This window comes from Drosophila ananassae, chromosome 2L, assembly GCF_017639315.1.
Source record: "Drosophila ananassae strain 14024-0371.13 chromosome 2L, ASM1763931v2, whole genome shotgun sequence".
NCBI classification, from domain to species: domain Eukaryota; kingdom Metazoa; phylum Arthropoda; class Insecta; order Diptera; family Drosophilidae; genus Drosophila; species Drosophila ananassae.
Genome location: NC_057927.1, coordinates 17189338 through 17215031, shown reverse-complemented (window position 1 = coordinate 17215031; position 25694 = coordinate 17189338). Strand labels below are relative to the sequence as shown.

The window sequence follows — 25694 nt, the reverse complement described above, 5'->3', positions numbered from 1 at the left end:
TGATTTGCCAAATTCATTTTAAAAAAGCTATAAAGAACCGTTGAGAATGTAGTTCAAAGCTAACTTCCATAAAACCATAGGCCACAAAAAGCTGTATGAAATAAACTCAATGTGGAATGTATGAAATGTAAATAAAATATGTTTTTCAAAGCTTTTTACATAAACGACTGTGTAAAGAAGCTTACCTTTCGCCCATTAATTAGCCAGGTGATATTGGCAGGTGGATAGGATGGACCCACCGTGCACACTGCTTTTAAGTTGTCATTCACACTAATCTCCTTTTTGTCCACTTGCATCACCGGTTCGTCTTTGGGCAGCTCAATCACCTGCATGTGAGCCGATCGAATCTCCGTGTGGAAAAGCGGGGCATCCTCGGAGACCTCGCACTGATAGATGCCGCTCAGCTCCCGGGTGACACTCTTGAGTGTAACGGATGTAGCATCCGATTTGCTGAGCTGCAAAGGACAATAATAAGAGGGTTATTAGGAAACTCTTTCCAAAATTAGACTCTTATATGTAGCTTTATACAATATATACGGCAAAAAAATAAGATTAGTGATTCACTACTTTATTTGTGGGTCCTCACTCAAAAAATGTAAAAAATCAATAAAACCATAAAATAAAAGCTTTATTTTTTAAATAAAAACCCACGAATGTCAATATCCGAAACGAATCATTGCTTCTTTCATTTCTTTTTTGGCTGGGCGATGTGGTAATCTCCACCCCCAAAAAATCTGTAAATGCACGGCGGGCAGGAAAAGCGCAGGCAACGCATTTGTTGGTAATCAACAGACCATGGCTAAGTACCAGAAACCAGACTCCGTTCATTAGGGGTATGTCGCGCTGTTCAGGGGCCGATCCTTAAAACGCTTACGCCGAGGGCATACCACATTCGATTCGATTCAAGCCTGGAATCCTCCACTCCGATGTCGCAGTTTAGCATATTCTGTTAATTGCCAGCAAGCGCTTGCCACTTGGCAAACAGTTGTGCAATATCCTACTCAAAATCCACTTCAGCAGCGAACCATTCGCGATTACTGGGTACATGTGTGTGTGTGTATCAGTGTTAGCCAATGGGTGAATGGGTGTATGTTTGTGTGAGTGCGTGGCGGTCCTTTTATCGCAGGCCTGGCCTTTTGTATTTAAGTTCAGGCTGCAATAGCAACAACATCAGCAGCAATGGGTTGCAAGTTTTGCATATGCCACCAAAGCCAGAGCGAACGTTGCCATCGCTTTGTTCATTTGCATCTCTGCTAATCCCTGATGCTGTTGCTGTATCTGTTGTTGTTGTTACTATTGGCATATATAGCTGCAACCTCCTACCCATTACCATTCATTCCGTAACCCTTTCCTGGTGCCCCGCGGCGAACAACAGCTTTTTACGATTGTTTCAACACTTTGGCGCATTGCTTGGCATGGCCTGGCTTTTCGCTTTCCTACAATTTAGTTTGTTGTTTTCCTTTCAGCCAGTTCTACCAGTTCACTCGCAGATAACGCCGTCGATAAGAGCCACCGGCCACCTACGGCATTGGCTTTGCCTCCTGGACACGAACCATTCCATTCGCAGGGTGGCCCACCCTTATCCTTCTGCCTTTCGCGGTTGCAAATTGGCATATTGGCCACTGCCAGCAACCCGGCAACATCCACCCCCATCCAAATCCAATGCAATGGCCCCTGGCGAGCTGTGGTTTTAGTGGCTTTCGGATTTGTCGACGTTGATCTCGTTACGCAATCGTAAAATGAAAACAAATGCGAAACGTATTGATAAGGTTCTCTATATGCATGAGAGGGTGCGGTAGCAGCCATGAATAATGTGCAACTGCCCAGAGATACATTATGATTTTGTGTTGTTTTACATGAGTTATGAGACCTGCCAACTTATGGAGTCAACTGCGTAAAGCTTGCTTCTGCTATCGTACTAGCTTTTCGATAAATATTAAAGCCATGATATACTGACATTCCCCGAAACAAATTTCTTTAAAACTCCCGATTCGTTAAGAGAAGCAAAAGTTGTTTTTATTTATTGAAATTGTTTATTTATTTGTATTTACTTAAAATATTGAAAAGTAGCTCGTGGCACAAATGTGTGTGCAAATAAACCGGATGACCTTTCCCCCACCAACAATGCGCCGGAGGGTATTTTAACCCCGTCTAATTAAATGACACTAATTATGTAATCAAACATATACGGAAAAGTTGGGTCCGGGTACTTTATTTATTCAACTGCTTCATGCAGCCGGCTACGTTGTGGACGGTTTCTTGTTGGCCCTTGTGGTTCTGGGTGGGTGGCTGTGACTGTCATATTTATTTAATTGCATGTGACTTTATTTGTTGGTTGGTACTCTGTGGCTTTTTCTGGCGGAAGCGGAAGTGGCAGCGCCAGGAAGCGCGCCAAACAAACGCAAATGTCTGCCATTTTGAGGAATGATATGCCCAGCCGACTTGCACAGATACAAATAAAAAAAGAAGAGGTCTTTCACACACACGCACCCTCCCTCGCAGTCTCACGTCCTTTTGGATGCTCGTATGAAACTGTAGCCATTTTGTAACCGCTCCTCCGGGGCAGTCGGCAAAGTCAAAAGCAACAACATTCGCAGTTGTAGTTAAAAGAGTCACGGAAAACTCAGCTCAAGTTGCGTTTGTCGTGGAAAGTTTTTTTCTGACTCGGCCCGTCTCTTTGTTTTCCGGTTTTATTTATTTTTATTTGTTGGCTTTTAATTTCTATTTATATTTTATATTGCTTTAGCAGGCACAGCTGCAACTTTCTGGTATAAAAAAAATTACGCCACTAAAGCGTAATTTTGCATGCCAAACGCACACACAATCTCACACACAGTCCCAGGCACAGACACACGTGGATTTGGACGTGGGTTTTTCCGCATTTTCCCACAACCGTCATCCGCCCTTCATCCCATGTGTGAGAGTAAAGTATTGTTTCAATAATTCTGGCTTTATGAAATAATAACTTTACTGCAAAAAGCTCTAGGTCCCGGCTGAGCTGAGCTGCCAGAGTCGTCGAGTTGTAAGAATACAATGAATTTCATTGCAACTGCCCGCATCCCCCTGTTCGCAATCCGTTGTTGCCTCACTTTCTCCACTTTTCCCGGCTTCCTTCCATTCCGGCTCCTGCTCTACTGCGCACTTTTGTAGCTCTTTCTGGCGTTCTGGCCATGATTGTTGTTGTTGTTGGCTCCTCGCTGAGTTTCCGCTGTTTGTTGTGCAGCAATTTTAATTTTTCCAACGCTGTCGCATGCGGCACACTCCCTACACACACACACCCGGGCAGCACTGGCAGCACTCATGGAGAATCTGTGTGTGCACGACTCAGCTGCAGCCTCGTTTGCATGCAACACTTTATGAATTATTGCTGTATCAACTCAAGTCGCGGCCACACCACCGCCACAGCACCACTGCACCACAGCAGCAGCAGCAGCACACTTCTATTCCGCCGGCACACACACTCGCACACTCGCACACTCTCACACTCTCACATGTGCCCGTATTATGTCATGCCGAATTTCCGTTGCCTCGAGCATTGTTGTAACTAACGGCGGTGCCGCCTGCCAGACCGCCACCCATACCTCTTTTCCCTTCTTCTATGGTGGTAGCCCAACCAATTCCCCATCCCCATTCAGGACCTATTCCACTCCCACTTTTCCGCATCCCACTTTCAGTTGCCGTTGGCATTTCACAACTTCGACTGCCTAACGCTTGGCAAAAACCGACCACAAATTTAGTGAATGAGATGTTTCCGGTGCGGTTGTTATTCTTCTTCTGCCTCGTTTCTGTTGTTGTTGCATGTTGCTCATGTTGTATTTGTTGTTGTTTCTATTGCTACTGGCAGAGCTATGAACAATTTTTGGTGTTTGGAAAATGCATGGCTTTTTATTGTGCTCATTGTTGGCGCAGGCAGACAACAGCACGCCAATGTGAATGGAATACCCCTACTCAGGCCACCCTACCAACGCCCTCAACCATCCGCATTCCCATCCGCAAGCCAGGACCTCCCCTCCCCCTCAAAATGCCATTTGGCGGCCCTCGGACGACGGACGGACTCAGCTAGTTACGCCCTGCGATTCCGATTGCCACTGCGACTACTGCTGGATGGGTTGGAGCTTCTGGGCACTTCACGAATGCATTTCGCATTTTTATTTATTATGTTTATTTGTTGCCATTTGTCACACAACAATTTCTAGGCAAGGCCGCCACGACGACGTAAACAACGACAGGGAACGGGGTATACATATATAAAATGGAAATCTGCAAGGGGCAAAAAGTGGGGAGCTGGGAAAAATAGCCTGCATGTGAGTGGCTTAAGTGGCTAATGGAAATTGAAGTTGACTCTTCACAAAGGCCTTGGCAGATATAGTCGTTAAAAGAAAAAGAAAATATACAATATAGTGTTTTCGGTATTGTTTAAATTTCAAATCTTTTCCACAATATATAGAGAAGGTTAAAAGCCATCAGGTTAAGAATATTTAAAGTTCTTAAATGCTTTACGAAATTGTAGCTATAATAGCTTCGACTGCTCATTACATTTTAAGGACTCGTGTGAAGCCACAAAAAATGAATCCTAATAAAAATTAATTTAATATTTTTTTTGGCTTACATTATTTTACATCTCCTGTCTGGCGCATCTAATTAACAACTGGCTAAAGAACTCCTACGAAAAAGCGGCAGTACATTGAAACCAGCGGACTGGATCCAGAACCTATGCCATGGACTTTGGACAGAGCAACTTTTTGGTCACTTCTGTCGCCCTGACTGCAGGGCAACTCCTTTTTACCAGCTCCTGGAATTTCCCAGTTGCAAGTGCATTAATTTTAAGCGCACATTGCTGTGCATAAATGCGAGGCGTGTCGGGTTATTAACAATGTTAAAAGCAAACGGAGCAGCAGCAAGGACATTCCCAACGAAAGCCAAAGTGCCCCCTATTCTTTCTGTGTGTGTGTGAGAGTAAAACTGACGCTGCCATTACCGCAAACTTAATGCGGAATAATTCCTTCCGTGTTGACAGTGTGCAAAAAGTTTTCGGGGCGAGAATTTTCGGGAAGCGCCCCGAACTGAGTGAAAAACCGGGAAAGCCAGTGGCAGAGGCAGGGAGAGGCCTTTTGCCTGGCTGCTAGCTGGCAATTTTTTATTGTTGTGGCGGACAATGAATAAGCCGCAAAACTTTGGACCACTTGGCATATCCTATTCCAGTCCTGCTCAGCATTCCTGCTCAGCCGCCCTCCCGTTAACCCATGAACCTGGCGTGACCCCTAGACCCCGAGCCAGCTCGACGGGTGGGCCTGGTAATTGTGTTTTTAATTGAAGATTGCCAGCGAAGCGAGGACTGTCTCTAAATTAAAAATTTAATTACATTTAACATGATGATTTTCCCGTTTATTTACCCCCCTTCGTTTTATGTACGATTTTATTTACCCGTTTATTTTTTTGCCGTTGTCCCCATTGACATGTGTAAGGCGGGGAGGGAAGGTGAGGGGGCGTGACTGATGCTCTGCCATGCTGAATGACTTTTGAAGTTAGGACGACGCGACTTGCCTACCACCGCCCATCACCTACCACCTTAATATGCATACATTTACATTCCAATAACGCTCAAGTGGACGACACGAGTGCACTTCGGTCGGCCACGCCCCCAACGGCTAGCGCCCACAAGTGCATGGAATGTCAGCAGCAGCTGAAGAAGACGAAGAAGCACCCGCTGCAGCTGCCTTTCAAGTGCCCGATGCTTTATGCGGCACGCCCACCTGCCACCTACCGTTACATGACCCCACCCCCAACCACCAGCCACACCCTTCAAACACACATGTGCATATGCATAATGGCCGACAACTTGGCACGGGCGGAACTTTTCTCATTAAGCGTGTTTAGCTGTTTGAAATGATTTAGCAAAAGTAAAACAAGTCAAGTTATAATGTTTTAATCTCAATTAAGGCACTTGCCACAATTTCGAAGAGGTCTTAGCATACAGTACGTATCTCCTTCTCAATGTATAGCCATCTCTTTCCGTGCATTTGGCCCAGTTGCCTTGGCATAACTTAAAAATTCCATTTCCATTTGCGGCCTGGCCTTTGCCGTTTGCCTTCGTTAGTGCCGGGCAACGGCACTATCAATTTAAGTTGGAAAACACAGCTGCTGGCTGGCTGATGGCGCCTCATTTCGATTTGTTGCTGCCTTGGGGCGTAAAGCATTTTTTCCCTAGTTTTATGATGTTTTTTTCCTGCAGTTTTTAGCTTTTTAGTTTTGCACATTTGCACTTTTGAAAAGGCACCTTTTAACATGCCTGTGGGGCGAAAACTATGGCCAACCTTCAAACTTAATTGCACAGCGCACCCTGGTTAAGCCATTTGAATTATGCAATCGACCGAAACCAAAAGTCCGTACAGGATAAAATGAAGTTTTTGGATGGATGGATAAATAGTTTGGTATACTGCACGTAAAGTCTTATGTGGAAAGTCTTTAAATTAGAGTATCTGATTAATTGGATCTAATCCTAATAACTCTAATAATACCTAAATTGTATCGACAAGAATATTTTTTACTGTGCAGTAATGCTTGGCCCCTTGACCCCACATCAGATTATTCTTTTAGTTCTTTTTTCTTACGCTTTTCACCTCTTGCGGTTCACAGCTGATTGCATCTCAAGCAGTTTGCCCAGGAGTGGAGTGGAAATTTGCTCAAATTAAAATGAGTTTCCACTGACGGTGAGCCGATGCTGCCTGGGCTGCCTCTGCTGCTGGTGGTGCGATAAGTAGGCTACAAAAATTTCCACATTAACCTCAATGCCATTGGTTGTTTTTTGAATAGTTTCCAATTCGCTGGCGATGTAAGGCCAAATGAAATCCGAAAGAGAATTGCACAAAAAACGGGAAATAATTAACACGCATAGCTTAACGCCACTACCCACAGCCACGCCCCCCAGAAAACCCGCCCCATTGCCGCTTTCGAAGGACCACCACTGCAATCGAAATATTTAATTAGTGCAAAAATGCCTTTGAATGCTAATTAGTGGCAAATTAACATTCGAGAAGGACTGCCTCGATTTTTGCCCGATTTTATTTGTATTTTATTTCGTTTTATTGGCTTATTCTTTTTCTTTTGTTCGGGCACTGCATGGGAGTGCAAATTAAAGACACAATCAAAGCAAATTAATCAAATCCGGCAGAGGCAGAAGCAGTCCTCTCTGATTGATGTGGCCAGTATGCCATTATCGATGAACGAAGCTGGCAAAAGGACCAATAGATATACATGGGAGAAGGACAAAAGGGGGTAGACAAAGCGAGGAGACAGGAAACGGAAGCTGGGAAAATTATTTCTATGAAGGAGCCACGCCACCCCTCGGCTGCTTTGTTTCGCTTACATAAAACAAACATTACTCCATCATTCGCCCCCGCTTTATGCCATTATTTATGATTATTTAACGTTCCCCTTTTTGGCGCATTTGAAAAATGTGCCCGAAGTGTTTGTAAATGAGTTTGCAGTTTTATGTGCGGACGAATGAGTTTTCAATTTATATTTCGTCCATACGAATTTTTCATAGCGAATTCAATTTTATTTATTTATGATTATACGACAATCGATTCGTTTTTTCCGTCCTTTTGCTCCTTTTATATCGAATATCATTACACTGACCGGAGATTTGGGCAGACGCACTTAATCAACACATGGCATATGCTAGAAATAATATAGTAGGTTTCATGCCGCACAATTTAAAATATTTTTATTAAATCAATGGAGAAATGATACACTATTAGAGTCAGATAAAATATGAAATTAATGGTCCTTGATGAAGTGCAAGTGCTTTAATTTTGTTTCATTGTAACTAGGCTATTATATTTAACCTTTGCAAAATAAAACAGTTCAAACTTCTGGTTGCATACTGTATTTCAATGGATCTTTAAAAGTTACAAACAAACCGTTTTTTTACAAACAAGGACATGAGATATTTAAACTGCTGTCCGAGCTATTTCGCCACTTTTTTTTTGATAATTTATTGCTTACTTTGCGGCTGTTAGTTTTATTAATGAGTGTAGCATCGGAAAGCGACTGCCAAGTATTTTTCTCCTCTAGGTGGGTTATTCTTTGAATTTGCTCATTGTTGTTGGACTTGTTTATTTGCTTTTACTTTCTGGTTGTTTTATTTCCCAGCAGCCGCGCCATAAACTATTTTGCACCATTCGCAATATTTCAGTCAGCTGCTGTATCGGAGTGTAGTGTGCTTGTGTGTTTTGTGGCACTTTCCAAAATTGTGGAGCGAAATATTTCATGCACATACAGCCAGCACATTCACACACGTATGTAAATGCAAAACACAACCGAATATTGTAAATAAAAGTGAACAAATATTGCACAGCAATAGAATAAAATGTATGTACGTCCCAAAAAGAGTGACAAAGAGGGAAGTACGACGGAGGGCGGAGGCGACAAGATTCTGTGCAACTGCCCCAGGCTAGAGTCCCGGCATTGTCCACATTTAAATATTTGCCCGGCATTCTGAATGCTTTCCCATTTTGCATTTGTTGAAAAGCAAACTCGGCCCGTTCGAAACACATGCGCTGCTGCTCCAGTGATTTGTCCATTAAGCTCACAATAGTCCAGACAAAAAAGGAAAGGATCTCGCGTATAGACTGAGGAATACTTGATGATTGCCTTTAGAGAAGAATTTTTGAAAAGTATCTATTTTTAAGTATTTTTAAGATTTTTTAAAGTTTTTTGTAAATTTTTTTGGACTAATATTTATACCTAAATGTACATGTAAGCTTTGGCTCTGCTTGTAGTTAATTTTTCTTTCCTGTTTTATTACAAAGTTTAAGTCATGGACACTATAGTCGGTATAAAAAATATTTGAAGAGCAATGCTGAGGGTACAAGTGTAAAAATAGTAAAATAAAATGTAAAAAAACAAGAAGAAACTTCTCGCAAATGGACGATCCCATGCTTAATTTAACTTACATCAACATTAATGCCGGAGACGGCGAAGACGAATGTGGGCTTGGCCTCGCGGGGAATGTACCGGTAGAACTCCTCCTGACCAAAGTACCAGCGCACGGAGTAGAGCGCCGCCTGCGAAAGCACGGAAGGAAGATGCGTTAATGAAAAGGCTGAGTGGATTCTGGATAGAGCGCCACAGGAAGCGTCAATGAGCGACGGGAGACACGGTGACGACGGCAGAACAAAGTGCAAGCAATTATAATAATTAAGCATGCCGCCGACGACAATATCCGTATTGTTTCCCCTACCAGTGTCTGAAGCTCTTACTATTCAGCTCTTCCTGCTCTTTTGGTGGATGCTGCTTCTCAAGGAAGTGTCGCTTACCTGTTCCAAATCATATTGACAAGACAATGTTGCAGAATTTCCAGTGCGGACTGCCTCCGGTACAAATATCTTCAGGTCCTTCAGGCAATGAGCTGGGAGAGTGCACAGAAAAAAATGGCTAGAGTTACATTTTTCCAAATAAATTTTCATTCTACAAAGTTTTTTAATATGTTTAATTAACAAGTTAACTTAAAAGTTTAAAAAATGAATTGAAAATAATATAATTTATGCTGTGATTTATGAAAGACTATTCCTATAACCCGATAACAGTGGACTCTGAAATGGAAGGACCTTGGTTGTTAAACAGCGGAAATACCAATTCGATTATTCCATGGAGGACAGAAAAGGCGAAAATAAAATAACACAAAAATGAAATACAATACAAAAAAAAAGAGAAAATGAAACCCAATTATCCACTCAAGCGACAAAGTAGAGGGATCATCGTCAGACTACTGGGACCCGCTTGCATTTTTATTTATGACAATGAAAGGGAAAACAACCAATTCCATCTCCGTTCCAAATTTGACTTGCATTTAATGCAATTTATTTATCTTATTCCATTTCATTACAATTTCGCATCGTTTGTTCATTTTTTTCATGGCAAATTAAAGAATTTAATGTGAGATTCCACAATTATCAACATTAAACGAGACTCATCTATATAATATAAAGTTGTATATTAATGCCTGAAAAGAGTTGTGTGCCAATTTGATTAAGAGACAAACGGCCCGGTAAATTAATTTCAAAAAAGTTAATTTATAAATTAAATTTCCATGTTTTATTCCTTCATTATCTTTAAAAGTATAAAGGAATTTTTGAAAATGGTGCGAGTTAAGTGAGAAACTCAATGAGAAACATTACTTACTTACAAAAGTTTCAAAAAATTGTTTGAATGATTTTATTAAATTTTATAGCAACTGCCACAAAGAACACATCACATAAAACTTAAAATTTTCTGATCGCTTGCCGTTCATACTTTATCTAGCCTTTGATGCTTATAAATCTCATTTCAATGGCTGATGAGTTTTAAAATGAAAATTCTTCCATTATAGTTTGTCTTTATCAAGTCGCATAAAGAATAAAAATATATCCTTCAATGCAACGAGTAGTATCGGGTTCGTTAAATGAACTGGCGGTACATTGCATGTCGCTCGAAAAGCTTCATCGATTTGTTGTGTGGAGCGACGGAAACTGGTGAAATGACAGGCTTGTGGTCGGCCAAATTATGGCAACTTTAATTGAACAAACCAATATTAATCAAAAGCAAGAGCTCCGGCGCTCTCGGGGCATTTAATAAATTGACTACTTCACCGCCGCTTGGCGGAAGAGTTGGTCGAAATGGTTTTGACCTGGTGGGCGGGTATGCAGTGCATAATATAAACAGTTATTTGGTAGATTAAATAATCAATTTTAACCACGAGCCCACACGCAGTTGGCATAATAAATTCAACTTGTTTAACATGACAGACTGGCGGACGTGGAAAGATAAATGGAGTGGTGGGGGAGGCTTTTTGGTAGCGGAAGCCCTGCAATATGCCATTTATATATATATGGTCTTTTATGCACTTACCACTGAGCAATAACTCTGAGATTATAATCCAGCTCAACGCCAGCATATTGAATGTGGCATGCAGGGCTCCTCCCGTTCCGCAGTATCTCCGGGGTCCTCCTTCCGAACCGTTGCGTTTGCTGGCCATTTCTGTTTGTTGTCGCTTCAGTATCTGCTTCAAAGTTGTTGGATTCTTGTTGCTACTGCTGTTGGGGCTTTTTTTGTTGCCTCTCCTGTTGTAAAGAGTTGAGAGTTACAGTGCATGAGAAAAAGTTTGTAGAAGCATATAATCATATTTGAGATGCTACTCCCCGGCTTATTGATAACTGGCCGGCTACTTGTCAAAGTTCCGAAGCAGCAAATTGAAATGTTGCTTCTAGTTTTTGTGCAACCTCTTGAGTCTATTTATTCTCTATATGTGTGCTTTTTCCTACCAACTGTAGCTATATATATAACAGCTAAGGCTATAGCTGCATCAGTATCTCTTTGTATTTTGTCCTGTGTTTGTTTGACAACTTTGTAAGGCTTTCAATGACACGCGTCTGCAAATTTCAACACTCCAACGTGCTTAAAAACTTTGCTGAAAGACAAAAACCTTTAACTAAACAGCGGTGGGAGTGCTTGTGTGGCAGTGCCAAATGGAATTAAGCATACGCAACGTGCGCCCAGACAGATGCATCAGAGCAGTCTGTCCGACAGCTTGTTCGCCTGTCCGTCCACCCACTGATTGACAACTCTGGGCAGTTTTCCAAATACAGGACTGTGTCACTGACAACTGAAATAGATTGGATGGATGAGGGGGCGAGACACAGTCCGAACAGGACAAGAAATGGAGTGGTAGATGCTGACCGAAACATTGAAAACAATTGTCAGTTGCTGGTTGCATTTGTAACTTGGCTGACAGGACAAGACGTCTGCTTCTTGTATCAATTAGACCACAAAATCAGCAACAGCAATTGTTTTGTTTCAATTTTACCGCAAAAACAGAAGCTAATGGTCAAAAGTTACAAATGGCCCTCTCCCAGAGACTCACAGCAGTCTGCAGATACTGATAAAGTTGTAAATACAAGCACAGATAAAGGACAGGATATTTTGATAATGATATCATATCAACGCATTAACTCAAGGCGCCCTAAGCACTTAAGCCTGGTCGGGCTTATATGTCATTTACTGCACCCAGCTGAACGTTCGTCGTCTTAGGGTCGAGTGCGCAGTATGGTTTCGTTCGTTTCCTTTGGTTTGCCTTAGTTGCTTCTAATTTTGAATGGCAATCCCCCGAAAAATATACACAAAACCAGAGCCAGAGCTAGAGAGTTGGCAATAAAATGCCATTAGCCTGGACTGGGGCCCTCTGAGCGCTTCCAATCATTTTGTGCTTTTAAGCAAGGGACTCAAAGTTATCGTCGTTGTACTGGTTCTGCGTCCCCCCGCCGCAAAGACAACAAACGCATTAGCCCACACAAGCCGAAGGACGAAACCGAGCTGAGCCACAGGCTCTTGGAGCTACGAATTGTTGCTTTTGCATTTTGCATGCCCAACAACCTTTCAGTATCGTTTTGCAAATTGTCCGGCAGATTGAGACACATTCTTATCGATTTGTTTGCTTGCGGGTTTTCTGGCGTTGCCATGGTCTAAGGAGTAAGGACCAAGGACTTTGTTAAATGCCCTCATGTGAGCATTTAAATTAAATTTAAATATTATTGTAGGCAAGTCGATTATGTTCGGGTCATCATTTTGAACTTTAATGTCTCAGTGTTATTGTTTGAATGGATAAACGACAAACAGTCCGGACTTTTCCTGCTCAACCCTGAGTAATAGCCTTTCTGTTTGGGGCACTAAGGGAAATAATTTTGCGGTTGTCTGCCATGGGGTGATATCCGGTTGAACCAGTAACGCCGCCTCTGCCCTTTGTTCCTGGCTTTTGTCTTTCCTGGATCGCATTAGGAATTCACAAAATTTGTTGTCCGTACCAAATTTGATAAAATAAATTTCCAAATATTTCATTATGATTTTAATTGAAATTTCTCAGCCTATTGAAATTTATCTGCCCGTAACCTCCCATTGTCTTGCCATGGATTGGTTCCATTTTAGTGCAAAGTAAAGGTATTTAGAAGCCTTTTTAGCTTTTTCTTGTTTTAAATATAAAAATGGGATTTTTATTAACTCATGGCTCCTCGGTTTCAGCCGTTGATCAAAATAATAACGAACATGGATTAACAATTTGAATGAATCTCAGCTTTCGAGTGGAAGCAAAATGTCCCAACAGTCGTGAAAACGCTGTAATTAAAAAAGTTACAGCTTCTCAGCTTAATAAAGTGTCCAGTGCACGTATATGTGCTGGATTAACTTTTTTAAAGTGCTATAAAACAGTTGATTATGGCATCATTAACGCAAATCTAAGCTTTGAGAGAAAATAATCAAATTAATTTTTTATGTACAAAGTTTGCAGTTTACCAATAAGAACCGAGGGCGGAGAGCTCATCATAAGCAGTCAGCTTTGTAAGGAGCGTCGAGCTTAATGGAAATCTGGGGGTTGGGGTCAATTGGAAGCGGATTCTTGGCAGGGCAACAATTCGTGACGATAGCAACGCCACGCCAAGGACAAAGGACAATGCCGGATATTCAAATTCCAAGGAGAAAATTCAATTGAAAGTCAAAGCAAAACAAAACAAAACGAAAATCCGTAATTGACAACATTTCAGCTGATAATGAGCACTTTGCCAGGGGGCAGCTGACAGAAAAGCGAAGTGGGTTACATAGTATCCCCTCCCTGGAAAATATAGATTGAAAAATGTTGGCAATCGGATAGAGGGAAATGTCAGCAAACCCATCTGAATAGTCATCATACTGTTTGTTGAAAGCAGTGGCTGAGCTAAGTCAATTGATATGATTTTCAGGACATGAAATAGTTTTGTGAACAGGGAACATCATTTTTTCAACAATATATGCACTGAAGAAAAATATTTTCATAAAATTCGTGTGAAATATTGCTGATTTAGAGGTATGTCAAGACATTTCGAGAGTCTTTTATTTTGAGTGTAATGGTGGTTGGAACTGGATAGCTTGGATAGATTGACCAGTATCTAATGCGGAAGCCATGACAAGCCACAATGCTGAACCAGCAGCAGGTAAGCTCTGTTCGATGTCCAGTTAGTATCGATTTTGGTGCCATTGATGCCAATCGCCGACACTTGAGCTGGCCAGTGGCCACGTAGACTGTTTTGAGCTGGGGGAAATTGGCATTGTGGTTGAAAGTGTTTCGATAGGCCCCAATGAAGCTACAGTCTCTGATTTTGGGCTTTAAGACCGGACAAGTCTGCTTAAAGGATTCAGTCAGCTGTGGCAACGCAAGGAGGAAATCATTCATTTTGGTGATCCACTTTGCTAATCGCCGGCTGTCAGACCAGGGGCACACACCTAAACAATAATCGCAAATCAAGAGAAATCGCTGCTATCATCCGCACAAACAGACGCACGCATTATATGTATTTATAAATATATATAATACATATGTATATACACTTATAACGCATAAAATGCGTCCTTGATTGATGCGACACTTGCTCGAGGGCTGCTCATTAGGTATAGTGCCCTCTCGGTGGCAGTGGCACTTGGGCTTCTGCCGTCGTGCTCCCTTGCTGCCTTGCCTCTTTGCCTCCTTTCAGGCTCCGGCTCAAGCCTCTAATCAATCAATCAGTGTTTATGCTCGCTCCTCTTTTTCTATGGCTCCTTGGAAAGGACAAACGAATCGAAACGGAACGGAACCGAAATAAAAGAACTGAAAAGAACAGAAAGTACATAATGAACAAAGCGAAAGCGAGAAGGAAACTTTGCGAAACAATTGCTTTGGTGGCTGCGTCGTTTGACGAATGCCCCCGGGCGGAGCTGAATCCGAATCCAAATAAGGAATACTATAATCGGTTCCATGCCACTGGTTAGCGGATGAGGGGATTGTAACCGGGAGAATGGGTAGAAGGACATGGAGGTGGATGAGAGAAGTTGAGCGATGAAAAAAAGAAAGCCGGCAGCCAAGAGCTAGGCATTGAAAATTTTCTCCATGTTTGCTTTGTGCGGCGTTAGCGTTTTTACAACTTCCGTTTGGGGGGGATGGTACAGAGAGTTCATCACAGGTTCCTGATTGCCAATGAAGGATTAATACCCCTTCTTCTGCTGGTATGAAACACTGCCGGCGTGCTTTGATTGCAGCAGCTGCGGCAGCAGCAAGTGTTTGGCTGCAGGCGACCCAACTAGGATCAAAACCAAGACCAGGGGGCACGATCTCAGCCATCGTCAGGAAGCAGACGACGGAAGCTTTGTGTAATGGCACAAAGGATTGCAAATTGCCAAGGCACTTCCTGCAAGGACATTGATTTCTTTTTTATACCCTATCTGTTCAATTTTGGAGCATCCGCCGCATCACCCCACACCACGCATCCTTTGGCCCATCTCCTCCTTGTGCACGTCAATCGGCGTCTAGGCCACCACAAGGTGTCACGACTACTCCCTTAATTATTCATGACTCACTAATGAATTTAGTCGTAATTGTTTGCGGGAACCAGGGATAGTCGCCAAAGACGTGGCCAGCAATATACTCTCAGTCAGATTCAATATTTAATCAAAACGCCAATTGAGGCTTGTCTCCCTGACTTGTGCGACCACAGAGGCTTAATTAGCGATTTCGGATCCCTTTGATGGCGTATGGGATTGTCGGTTTCAATCGGAAGCCAAACCAATGGATGCCAATCAGTATTTGGTGACATCTAAGATGGCAATTATCCAATTATATATTCCCACAAATATCAAAATGTTGAACAATTTTTTAAAAGTTTCTTTTGAATCTTTATCAGGCTTTTGAAAAACTTTGTCCGGTATTCCGTGCTAATACCCATTGATTACTTTCATTCATGGAATCTAAACCAATTTCAAATTTGTTTTATTCCATATACTTTCAAAAAGTTTTCACTTATTACTGCATCCGAAAAAAATCCATCCGAGATGAGTTGACAACTTTAAAGCCAAATAGTTTGCCCACCCAGGCAGCGATAAAGTGAGAAAAGGAGTGCCCCGGAATGAAATGAGAGGTAACCAAAGCTATTTGAAGTTTGTTGTAGCTGTGCTGGCCAAAGTCCCAAAGTCTGACAGCGGTCCCGGGTCCTGGCAACATGGAAAATGCATTTGAAACTCGAACTGTGAACCTCCAAACCGATAAATCACACAGTGAAAAACCGGCATTAGTACATTCCGAACAAAAGAAACCTAAAGGATTCACGCTGGCTGTCCGGCGGCTGTCAGGAGTTGGCTAGAGGCGGGAGATGGCTCCCGTGATTGGATGCTCGGAGGATGTTGGACGTAGCACCAAGGACGAAGGACCAAGGACGAGGTTGGGCGACTAGACGACGTCAGGCGGCAGGCGGTTAGACCGACAGTGTTTGCATTTGGCGCTGGGCGCTGGCCGCTGGTAGCTGCTATTTATGAAAATAGTTTCTAGAGCAAGTTCTATCTCTGGCTGTGTGTCTCCTTGTTGTGAAAGTTTCGCAACCACGGTCTGCCAAAAGTTGTGCAAATTGTGGCCGAACAATGGATGGCAGTTCTGTGATTTCTCGGTTTTAATTTCGATGCTTTTGGATTGTTTGGCTCGAGCTGTGTCTGCGAATGCCGGAGCTAATCATGCCAGCTATCCAGAGACCCTGGCAGCTCTCAAATTCTGCTCATTTCATGCACGAGCGCCAGCACCGTTAGCACTATTCCCCGGCTCATCCCGGAGTTCGCATAATTAAATGCCCCGCTGGCGTTTGGTTTAAGTTTCAACATCAAAGTCACGCATGTGCTTAGTCAACTGATTGCGAGCTCCTGCTCACTTATTCTTTAAGGAGACGGTTGGTGCCTTTTCGTCTGCCGTAGACATATTAATTTACATTTAAACTCCCTTCAACCCGATTTTTTACCATATCCCAATAAATTTGGGCGTATTTATTTCCGTGGCCTGAGGCACCGAAAAATGTGTGCGTGAGTCGTGTGCCTGGTGCTGCTCAATTTGGTTGAACGTTAATAATTAATTACCTGCCGTTGCCTGAGTTATGAAATGCGCAATTAGGCGCATTTAATATTTAATTAAGGGCTAACGGCACCGACATCAGCGGCGAGCGACAAAAAAAAAGAAAAACCAGGGGAAACAGCAAAAAATTGCGTACAAAAGTCCGCCCGTATTTCGAGAGCACGCAAACCCACGTCGGCTCATGGGCGTGGCTGTTTATACAGGGTATGGGAGTGGTGCGGATGAAGTGGCTGGATTAAGTGGCAGCTTAAGAATAAACAGGAAGAGGCGTTCTGGGAGCTGGGAGCTCGGGGGTTGGACCCTTAGCTCAAGACAACAGCTTCTTCACCCGGGGACCGACTAAAGCAGAACTGGGCAGTCGCCGGACCCAGTGCGTATACTTGATTTGTGTAAGCAAGTGTTGGTTAAAGGCAAGCTTAATGCTAAGCAGAAACTGGAGATTAGGAGCAGCCCACCACCCGTCGAACGCAACGATAGTAAAAACAGCAGGATCTGGCTAGGTGGCTTTAAAGAAAGAAAACAAATGACGACACAGGGATAGAAATGGGGGAGGATAATCTTCACGAAACTAAGAGCTTTTTGAAGGACGAGATATGACTGTGTGTAAAATGGATAAGAAAAAAAAAATTATTGTTAGATTTACAAAAGCAATTAAAAATTCTTTTCCCAATAAGGCCATTTGGTGCTTCTTTATAAAGTTTTCAAATAAACATAAAATATTAATATTTTAAAGTCTTCCCTTTTAAATACATTTTCCATGCATGCGCTTGGCAACATCTTGGCACCGGATATCTAGTTAATAACGACCCTTGGCCTATTAGTACGTCTTCCCCGCTTCACGGCTCTGGCTTGGGATACTGATAAGGAACAGAATGGAAGGAAGGGTGTGAGTGAAGATGATTCTGCAGGCTAACAGCCCGATAATTTGCGTCAGTCTCGAACATTTTGGTAAGCTGTTAAGCAGACTGCACACTCTCTAGTGCCGTTCCCATGTCGTTTTTATTTTACACTCATTAAAAGATAAACGAGACAAGCTAATGACTTTGGGGCTAAATAGTGAGCGGGCCTCCAAGGGGTTACAGGACGGGCAGTGCTGTGGTTTGGGTTGAAGTGGTGACGAAAGAACCAACGACATGGCGAGATGGCAATGAAGTGAAAAGAAAATGGCGGCTGCGTTTCCGCTACAAGCCATAAAATAAAGTAGCAGAAGGGGCGGAGGTGGAGAAAGGCTAAGGGAAAGAAATGGCAGAGGCAAAGGAGACTCCAAACGATAGAGAGCGAAAGCGAATGCATGCCGGAGACAGGCGGGGCGTGGCAACCCAGAAAAAGGCGCGGCTGATAAGATTCGTTTATGACACCCACGCCCCCCAACATGCCTCTCAGTTGCCACATGTGTGTGTGCACGTTTGCAAGACAAATGCAAATCCCTGGGTAATTAGGAGTTGTGTTCATGTCGTCGTGGTAATAGTTTTATGTTGCCACATTGTAGGCGACACGATGCGTGCCAGTCCTTGCCGCTGAGATTGAATCAGCCCCCTCACTCGTTTTGGGGTTAATGTTTGTCCTTGTTGTTGGCCCCTTCACTGTGACATGCAAAATCCTCCTTTGGCCCTGTTTCTGTCTTCCCTCCTTCGGCTTGCCTTTGCCTGAGCTCTCATCAAGCACTGACTGCATTTAATTTGATTAGCAAGACGAAAATATACATGCGCGTTCATTAGCCATGTTTTTTAATTTAATTTTGGATAATTATTTATGTTCCTCCTTTTCGGTCCAATCTAAGCTGCAAAGTTGGCGAAAACATTCTTTGCCCCCCAGCTCTTAGTTGGTTCTCTATCTATCCTTTTTCGGTCCTTCCCCCGGGCATTGTTTGTGAGCTTAAGCTGAAGTTATGTTTGTACTTTGGGCCAAGACAACACGGGGATAACGGAATATTTATTTTATTACAAATTTATGATTTTGTTTTTTCTTCGCCACTACTGCCGTGCGGTTCGTTCGCCTTACATAATAGAAAACGGAAGCGGAAGCGTGAAATGAGCTCCTGCATAAACATCTCGCCCACACAAATACTCGTTTAAGCAATGGCCATGCAGGTGGAATCGCATCCGCCATTTCGGTGGCATTTTATGACGCGAAAGTCATAACTTTTTCCTGGGGTAGTTGCTTATTTTGCTCAAAAATCCGCCACAGCCACATAAATTCTCTGACAGGTCCAGCCACGTAGGGCAAGAATAGAGCCAAAAAAAGTATAGTTCGCTTTTAGGCGTAGCTGCGGCAACAACCTCCAGTTCCAGTAGCCACAAGATAAAGTGGCATTTGAAACTTGTGCTCACTATTTCTGCTTTTGGCTTTGTTTTTCCCGTTTTCGTTTGTGCCGGGCAACTTTTTCGCAAGATCACGTCACGCCTGGAAATGAAACTTTTGAAACCTAGTTCTTTGTTGTTTCCGCTTGCTTAAACACCAAATGAAAGGGATGAGGATGCATTGTTGGGAAGCCAAAAAATGCACCTTCGCAGGCACTCGTGTTGGTTCATCAGCGTGAATGTCAAAGAGCCTAGTCATTGACAAAGTCAAGTGGCGCCGACTTTGTTAAATGTTAACAGTTTTTATCTGCTGGCGGTTAATACGCGGCCTTAGTCATAATTTATGGCACGAAATAATGCGCCATTAAAAGTTTTTCCGGGCAGCGGAATGTGGAAAGCGGAAAGGCGCACAGACCGAAGAAGAAAAGCCGGCGCCTCGCAAAGGACACAAGTCCGGGGGCAAGGAGTCGCAGCTGCCACAAGCAACTTTGCATGCACGTGTTGAAAACGCCAGTGATACAAATCTAAGCCAAACTTGCTTGGGGAGGGCGACGGACTAAGCCCAAAATGAAATCAACGCCGGCAGATAAAAATCTTCTGCTATGCAAGCTCGTTAATACATTTTTGATGAGACACAACAAGTGGCAGGCGGATGGACAGCCGGGGCGAGCTGGGGCCAGCAAGTTATGAGGAAACTTTCGGGGCCGCCCACCTTCTGTGCCCTTCCCCCTCACATCCCTGCGTCATCCATCAACGCCCGGCACCCTCTGGTCTCCAGCCTCCAATCTGAAACCTGGTGGGCCATCGCCACATACTCTGACACAGTTTCTGGGTTGGCTTTTGAAATGTTTTGCATGCGCCGCCATAAATCAGAAGCAGAAAACTGAAACTAAAAGCCTGCCCACAGGCAAGGGATCAGGTAGAGGCGGGAGTGGTGGATAGCAGGCGGAAAACTACAGTTAAATATGTTGTAACAAATAAAGTACATCAGTTGGGCAATGGCAGTGCTGAGAGGATGCGGTAAGGCTTCTTCTTTCTGCACGGCAGCTCATTCATATTTATGGCATTTTTGCATTCAGCCGACATCATTTCGTAATGTGAAGAGCTGTTACCACCGACCTCACTTTAGCCAACCCCGCTCTGCCAGTTCCTCACTTCATCCCACTTTCTCACTCGTTTCTATATCCCTTTCCAGTTTCAGAAATCATGGCAATTGGCACGTTGCTCATACGCAGGGTTGGCTCCGAGAAATTCGACTCGTCTTGACTCCACTGACCGGAGGGAGGACCGGTCTTTATGCTTTGGTCATTTATGAAGCTCATAAATTTCACAAAAAATTTTCCCTTCGGCTTCTTTGGCGAAAATTACTTTGCAAAAAAGGAATTGTCTAATAAACTTTGCAATAAATTCGAACATAAATTTTATACACACAGCAAAGTACGGCACGGCGGCAACCGAACTTCAAGCGTTAAAACTATGCCAACAAAAGCCATTAATTCCAGTCAGCAGAAATGAAGTAAAGTGTCAGTTATGTCGGGATCGGGATGGAGAATGAGGATGGGTATGGGGATCGAAGCCCGGGGCCGGAGGTGAACAGGCTGAGCTGAGACAGCGGAAATTAAATGCTGCCACTGGCAGTTCCCCCTCATCCGGCCCTCCTCCGGTGTTTTTGCTGTTTTGTGGGGCTGGCTTGTCCAATGGCTGCTACTCATAATTAGATGATTTAAAGTTATCGCAAAAGTTGCAGCTGCCTGGGCTGCAACCTGAATAGGTTAGGCGGCAGCAGGTGGTGGAGTCGAGTGGTTTGGCTTGGGTGGTTCTAGGTGGTGCGAGGATGGTGGCAATGGCGTTACCCAGCGGGTCGGCAGTGGAAAATGGAACACGGGGTACTTATTCTGCTGCTTGAACAGCGGTTCAATTCACTTTGCCGTTTGCCAAATGTCTCTCAGAGCTTAATTGCAAAGTTTTTGCTAACCGTGGCGCTGTCCAAAGTGATTTCGCTGAACTTTGGCACATAAATTATGCGATTTTTAAACAGCCAGCTCTTCGGGGGTCTTCGGTCCGCGTACTCTTTTGGCTTGGCTAGTACTGGCTGGCGGGTACCGAGAACTTCAAGAAAACAAATACATACAATTTGGCATTCATGAAATTCACTTTGCACTGTGAAAAGTTCGAATGAGCCGCGGGCTCAAAGTGTCCCCGTCACTCTGGCACTACGGAACTCTGAACTCTGGTTATCCAGCTTTTTGCTCCTTGCCAGGCACTAATGTATAATGAGGACACACGAATCTGATACTGATGATCTCCTGCCGCCTTTTTGCGGGACGGGCGGGAAAGGACGGGTCGTGGCGTGGCGTGTGTGCCGGTCTATGTTTGCCTGTATGCAGAATGGATTAAAAAACTTTTGATTAACCTTATCAAAAGCAAAAGCTGTGTAAACATCGCAGGGCAGAGCAATCAGGGCGTGGAGCTGTTGGGACCATTCGGGGCAAGGAGCAAGGAGCAAGGAGAAAGGATCAAGAAGCGAGGTCGAGAAGCGCAAAAAGACTCGTACAAGTTTTTAAAAGAAAATAAGTAACTTTTTGACAGCCTGCTGCTCGGCACACATACGGCCAAGCTGCTGTTTCTGTTGGTGTTGCGCTCTCTCTCATCTTAGCCCTTTGCACAAAGCAAAGCAAAAGTTTGTTATTTTTTAAAAAGCCAACTCTCTTAGCCTTTTGCCAAAGCGTTGATGCTTGTGCTCCCTATATATGTACCATACATATGTCTGTGTGTTTATCTGTGCGAGGGGGCGTGCAAGAATGGCAAATAAATTAAAATAAAGGCCAAAATATGGAGGGTGGCTTAAAAGTTGCCGAATATTGATGGGTCCGGCAAGATAAAGGGGGGAATTTTCCATCTAAGGAAGTTCTTTTTTTCCCCATTTATTGTTCTTTTCCAACAAAAATGTTTTTAAATAATATTCGTAAAGCTCCTACCAGAATTTTAATTTCAAAAACTTTTTCCATCTTAAAGACAATAATACTGTAATAGGAATAGAAAGTTTAATATTAGGTTCAATCCTTGGCCATCTTTGAGGTGGCTTGAAATTAATCACATCTGAAGTAGGCGCTGTGCAAATAAAATTTTGCGACTGCCGAGGCGAAGACCTAAATTTGTTTCATTTCACATTTGACTGGGCTCGTGTTTGTCTAAAATTTTTTGGTGTTTGGCTTGTCTTGTACTTTACGCTGTTTGTTTGCCTTCCTTACAGTCGAGTGCAATAAAACCGCAATTTTTTATACACGCACGTACGTAACCGTTCTCAAGTGTCGCACCTTTTACGCTTATGTAGGCAGGTAAGGACTTTTCCTGGAAAATATCACCCGGCGTTCTAACACGTCGACACAGTGAAATGCTCTTATCGGTGGGGCGTCGCACTTCAATCAGCCCGCCGATGGGGTGAGGATGCTGGGGCGAAGCAACAAAAAGGGGGCCCACTTGGCTGCCTGTTCGCCTGGAATTAACATGTCACATTTGACGCAACCGTGCTGTCACCGCGATGTCTTTATCGCCGCGATACACTTTGTTGTGCCTTGCAAATGAGCATTACTTGATTACCCGCAATTATTGTTACTGCGCTGCAGACACCCACAAAACCAGTCAGATTCGGAGAAAAGGCACATAATTACCGCGTATGCAAAACGGCAAAATAGTAAGAGAAAATCATTCTATTAAAGTCTCATTGGATCTATAGTTGAAATAGAGTAATAAAAACATTAAAGGCTCAAATATTAATTTTTAAATTTAATAATTTTTCTACCTAATTGAGAGTCTCTGTTAAATTTTCTCAGTTTATTTTATTCATTTGCCAGTATAAATGGAACTCCCGCAGCTCTGACTGCGGCATACTTGACATTAGTGCCGAGGCTGCGAATGAGACTGCAAAAATTTTAGGTCAAAATGCTACAAAAACAAAATATACTTTAAATACGCGAAAGTCGGCTGGATATGTGTGATAGTGCTCTTTTATATAAATGCTGCCACAAGCTCGGAGCAGTTATGCGCTGCATTTAATTACAGTTGCCATAGTGGGCGAAAGTAGGGGAAGGGGCTGCGATTTTTGCCATTTTTTTTGAGAGGCAGTCGCAAAAGTTTTCGCTCGGCCTCCGCAAGTTCCAAGCTCCAAGTTGCGCTTTGTGCCAGCTAAAAAACCCAAACGCATTTCATTAACACAGCTCAACTTCACGGCAACAATGGCAGCCGTAAAAGCAACAAAAACCGGCAACAACGAGACGCACAAACAGTGGCAAACAGGCGGAGAATTTCAATTCCTGCCTCCTCTTCTGCTGGATGTCGCCAAACATTTAGTCGGCCCTCGGAGGGGAAAAGCATGGAGCGTGGGGCAAGCAAAAAGGAGGTGGAGGCACTTCAGCCGTGAGCCAAAACTTGCCACTCGCACACATCCGCAAATTCAGACACATGCACTCTCACATGTATCCCAAAACGCTGACGACCTCAATTTCCACAGCATAAACACTTTTTATGCAAAATAAAATCGCTTCACTTTGTGCAGCACATTGACCGAAATTTATTTGTACCTCAAAGCCACCAACCCAAAATATTAAATAAAATAAATCAACATACAGAAAAAAGCAATTTAAATAAATGCATCGCACAAAGAAAAGACAAAACAATTTATTCTTAATTGCCCAATGGCGCCCCGAAGCCGACCACAATTTCCAAATAAAACTGAACTGAGCGGAGCGGTGGCGCATTCAGAGATGTACAACTACTGAAAAATAGATAGCCGGTTAATATTAAAAAATGAAAATCGAAGCGGACGTCGCCATGGGGGATACTCTGCAAAACAAAATGAAAAACTAATAATCTTTGACCATTAGATTACCACTCGATCCAATTATATATGACTTGTTTTGCAGATTTGGTATCGAGTTGCTTGAAATGATTATCAGGGCAAATATCGTCATGTCAACGCTGTTGTCCGCCAGACGACGATTGGCGACAGCCTGATTGTCCGAACCTCCTCTTTTGGCCAGCATCCTGGCCAGCGTTCGACACACATTCGTACACGCAACACTGCCAGGGAGGAGAAGTCAATACGTTGCCTTAATTGCTTACAAGTTGTTTGCCTTGTTGTTGCCGAGTATGTTTATCGTTTAAAGTCAAGTGAATTGACCTCAGCGCGACTGACCCAATGACGGTGTCTCTTTCAGTCGGCCACTCGCTCCTTTCGCCCTCTTCGCCTGGCCCCAGTCTGCCGGCATTGATTTTTATGGAGCCTTTTGGCTATTACCGAGATAGAAGCACAAGCCAACCACTTTATGACTTTTTTAATTACTTATTTTCCTTAAAATTGTGTAGTGTAGGCAAATAAAGAAACAGACCGCCCAGTTCCGTCCCAGGACTATGTGGGAAGGATGGATAGACACATTTGTATGCCAGAGTATGACCTACACTTGCACAAAATATGGCTCCGTTTATAGGCAAATAAAATAATGAAAATTGCGATACGAAAGAGCTCCTTGGTGGCCACTGGCCACCAGCAGCCACCCCAAGGTCCTTTGTTTGTCTTTTATTAGGACAGTAAAATCTTCCTTGTTGTTGCTTGCTCCTTGCTCCTTGCTGCTGCTACTGCTGATGTTGCTGGTGTAGCTATAGCTATGGCTATATGTAGACAGCGTCACAATCCCGGCTGCTAGCCACTTGACCAGGCCCAGGACAATGAGGACAATAACGATGTCGCTATCCCGACCTTTTGTCCGTCAGCAGCCTCGGCCTCAGCCAGGGAAAATTTTTATATAGTTTACCATATTGTTGGGCTACTTTTTGTTGCTACGCCTGCAAATATTTTGAGAGCGAGACGAAGGAATGAGGCCAAAAGGCAAAGTCCTGGCCACAGCATAATTTCGAGTGCAAAGAGCCGTGCTGTGGCGCCCGGCAACAACAACCACGACAAACAAGTCCGGCCAGCTGCTGCCGCCGAATCTGTGACTCAATTCGAGTAGCCCGATGTCGAAAATAGACACATGTACATTTCTCCTTAAACGTGTAACATACATGTGCAATTCGAGGCGTGGCCACACTTTGATTGTCTTCATTTAGTTAAGTTTTATGCTGATTTACTTAGGCCACAGACAGCAGACATTTACGACCTTTTAACGCCAACGCGATAAAATCTGAACGCCGATGCTCGAACTCGTCCATAAACCCCGGCCAAGCCGTAAACCGGAGCCCAGACAATGGGTATGCGAAAGGTCTCTGAAGCGATTTCGTATTGATGCCCCCAAAAATCCCCCATTCGAAACCGGGGCCTGCAAGTGCAGCATCTCAATGGGCAATTCATTGGTGGCTCACATTTTGGGCGATTTAAATTAATTTCAAATATCATTTCTCACTTGCCGCCCACAAATCGAGTCTATGGATCTGACCTGGGCCCCGGAGTTTTGCTGCCAGCTGGGCTAATGAAT

The 25694-nt window shown here is 43.5% G+C and overlaps 1 protein-coding gene across 2 annotated transcripts in view; it reads right to left on the bottom strand.

Moving 5' to 3' along the window:
• The window catches only part of LOC6501351, a 56512-nt gene that overhangs the window by 2248 nt on the left and 28570 nt on the right, over positions 1-25694 (bottom strand). For both annotated transcript variants that reach the window (XM_001955012.4, XM_044715226.1), the window contains 4 exons: positions 10891-11102; positions 9321-9412; positions 8958-9068; positions 186-455 (listed from right to left, as the gene is read on the bottom strand). In XM_001955012.4, the coding sequence (XP_001955048.1) occupies positions 186-455; positions 8958-9068; positions 9321-9412; positions 10891-11017 (600 nt within the window). In that variant the 5' untranslated portion in view covers positions 11018-11102. The remainder of the gene's footprint in view (positions 1-185; positions 456-8957; positions 9069-9320; positions 9413-10890; positions 11103-25694) is intronic.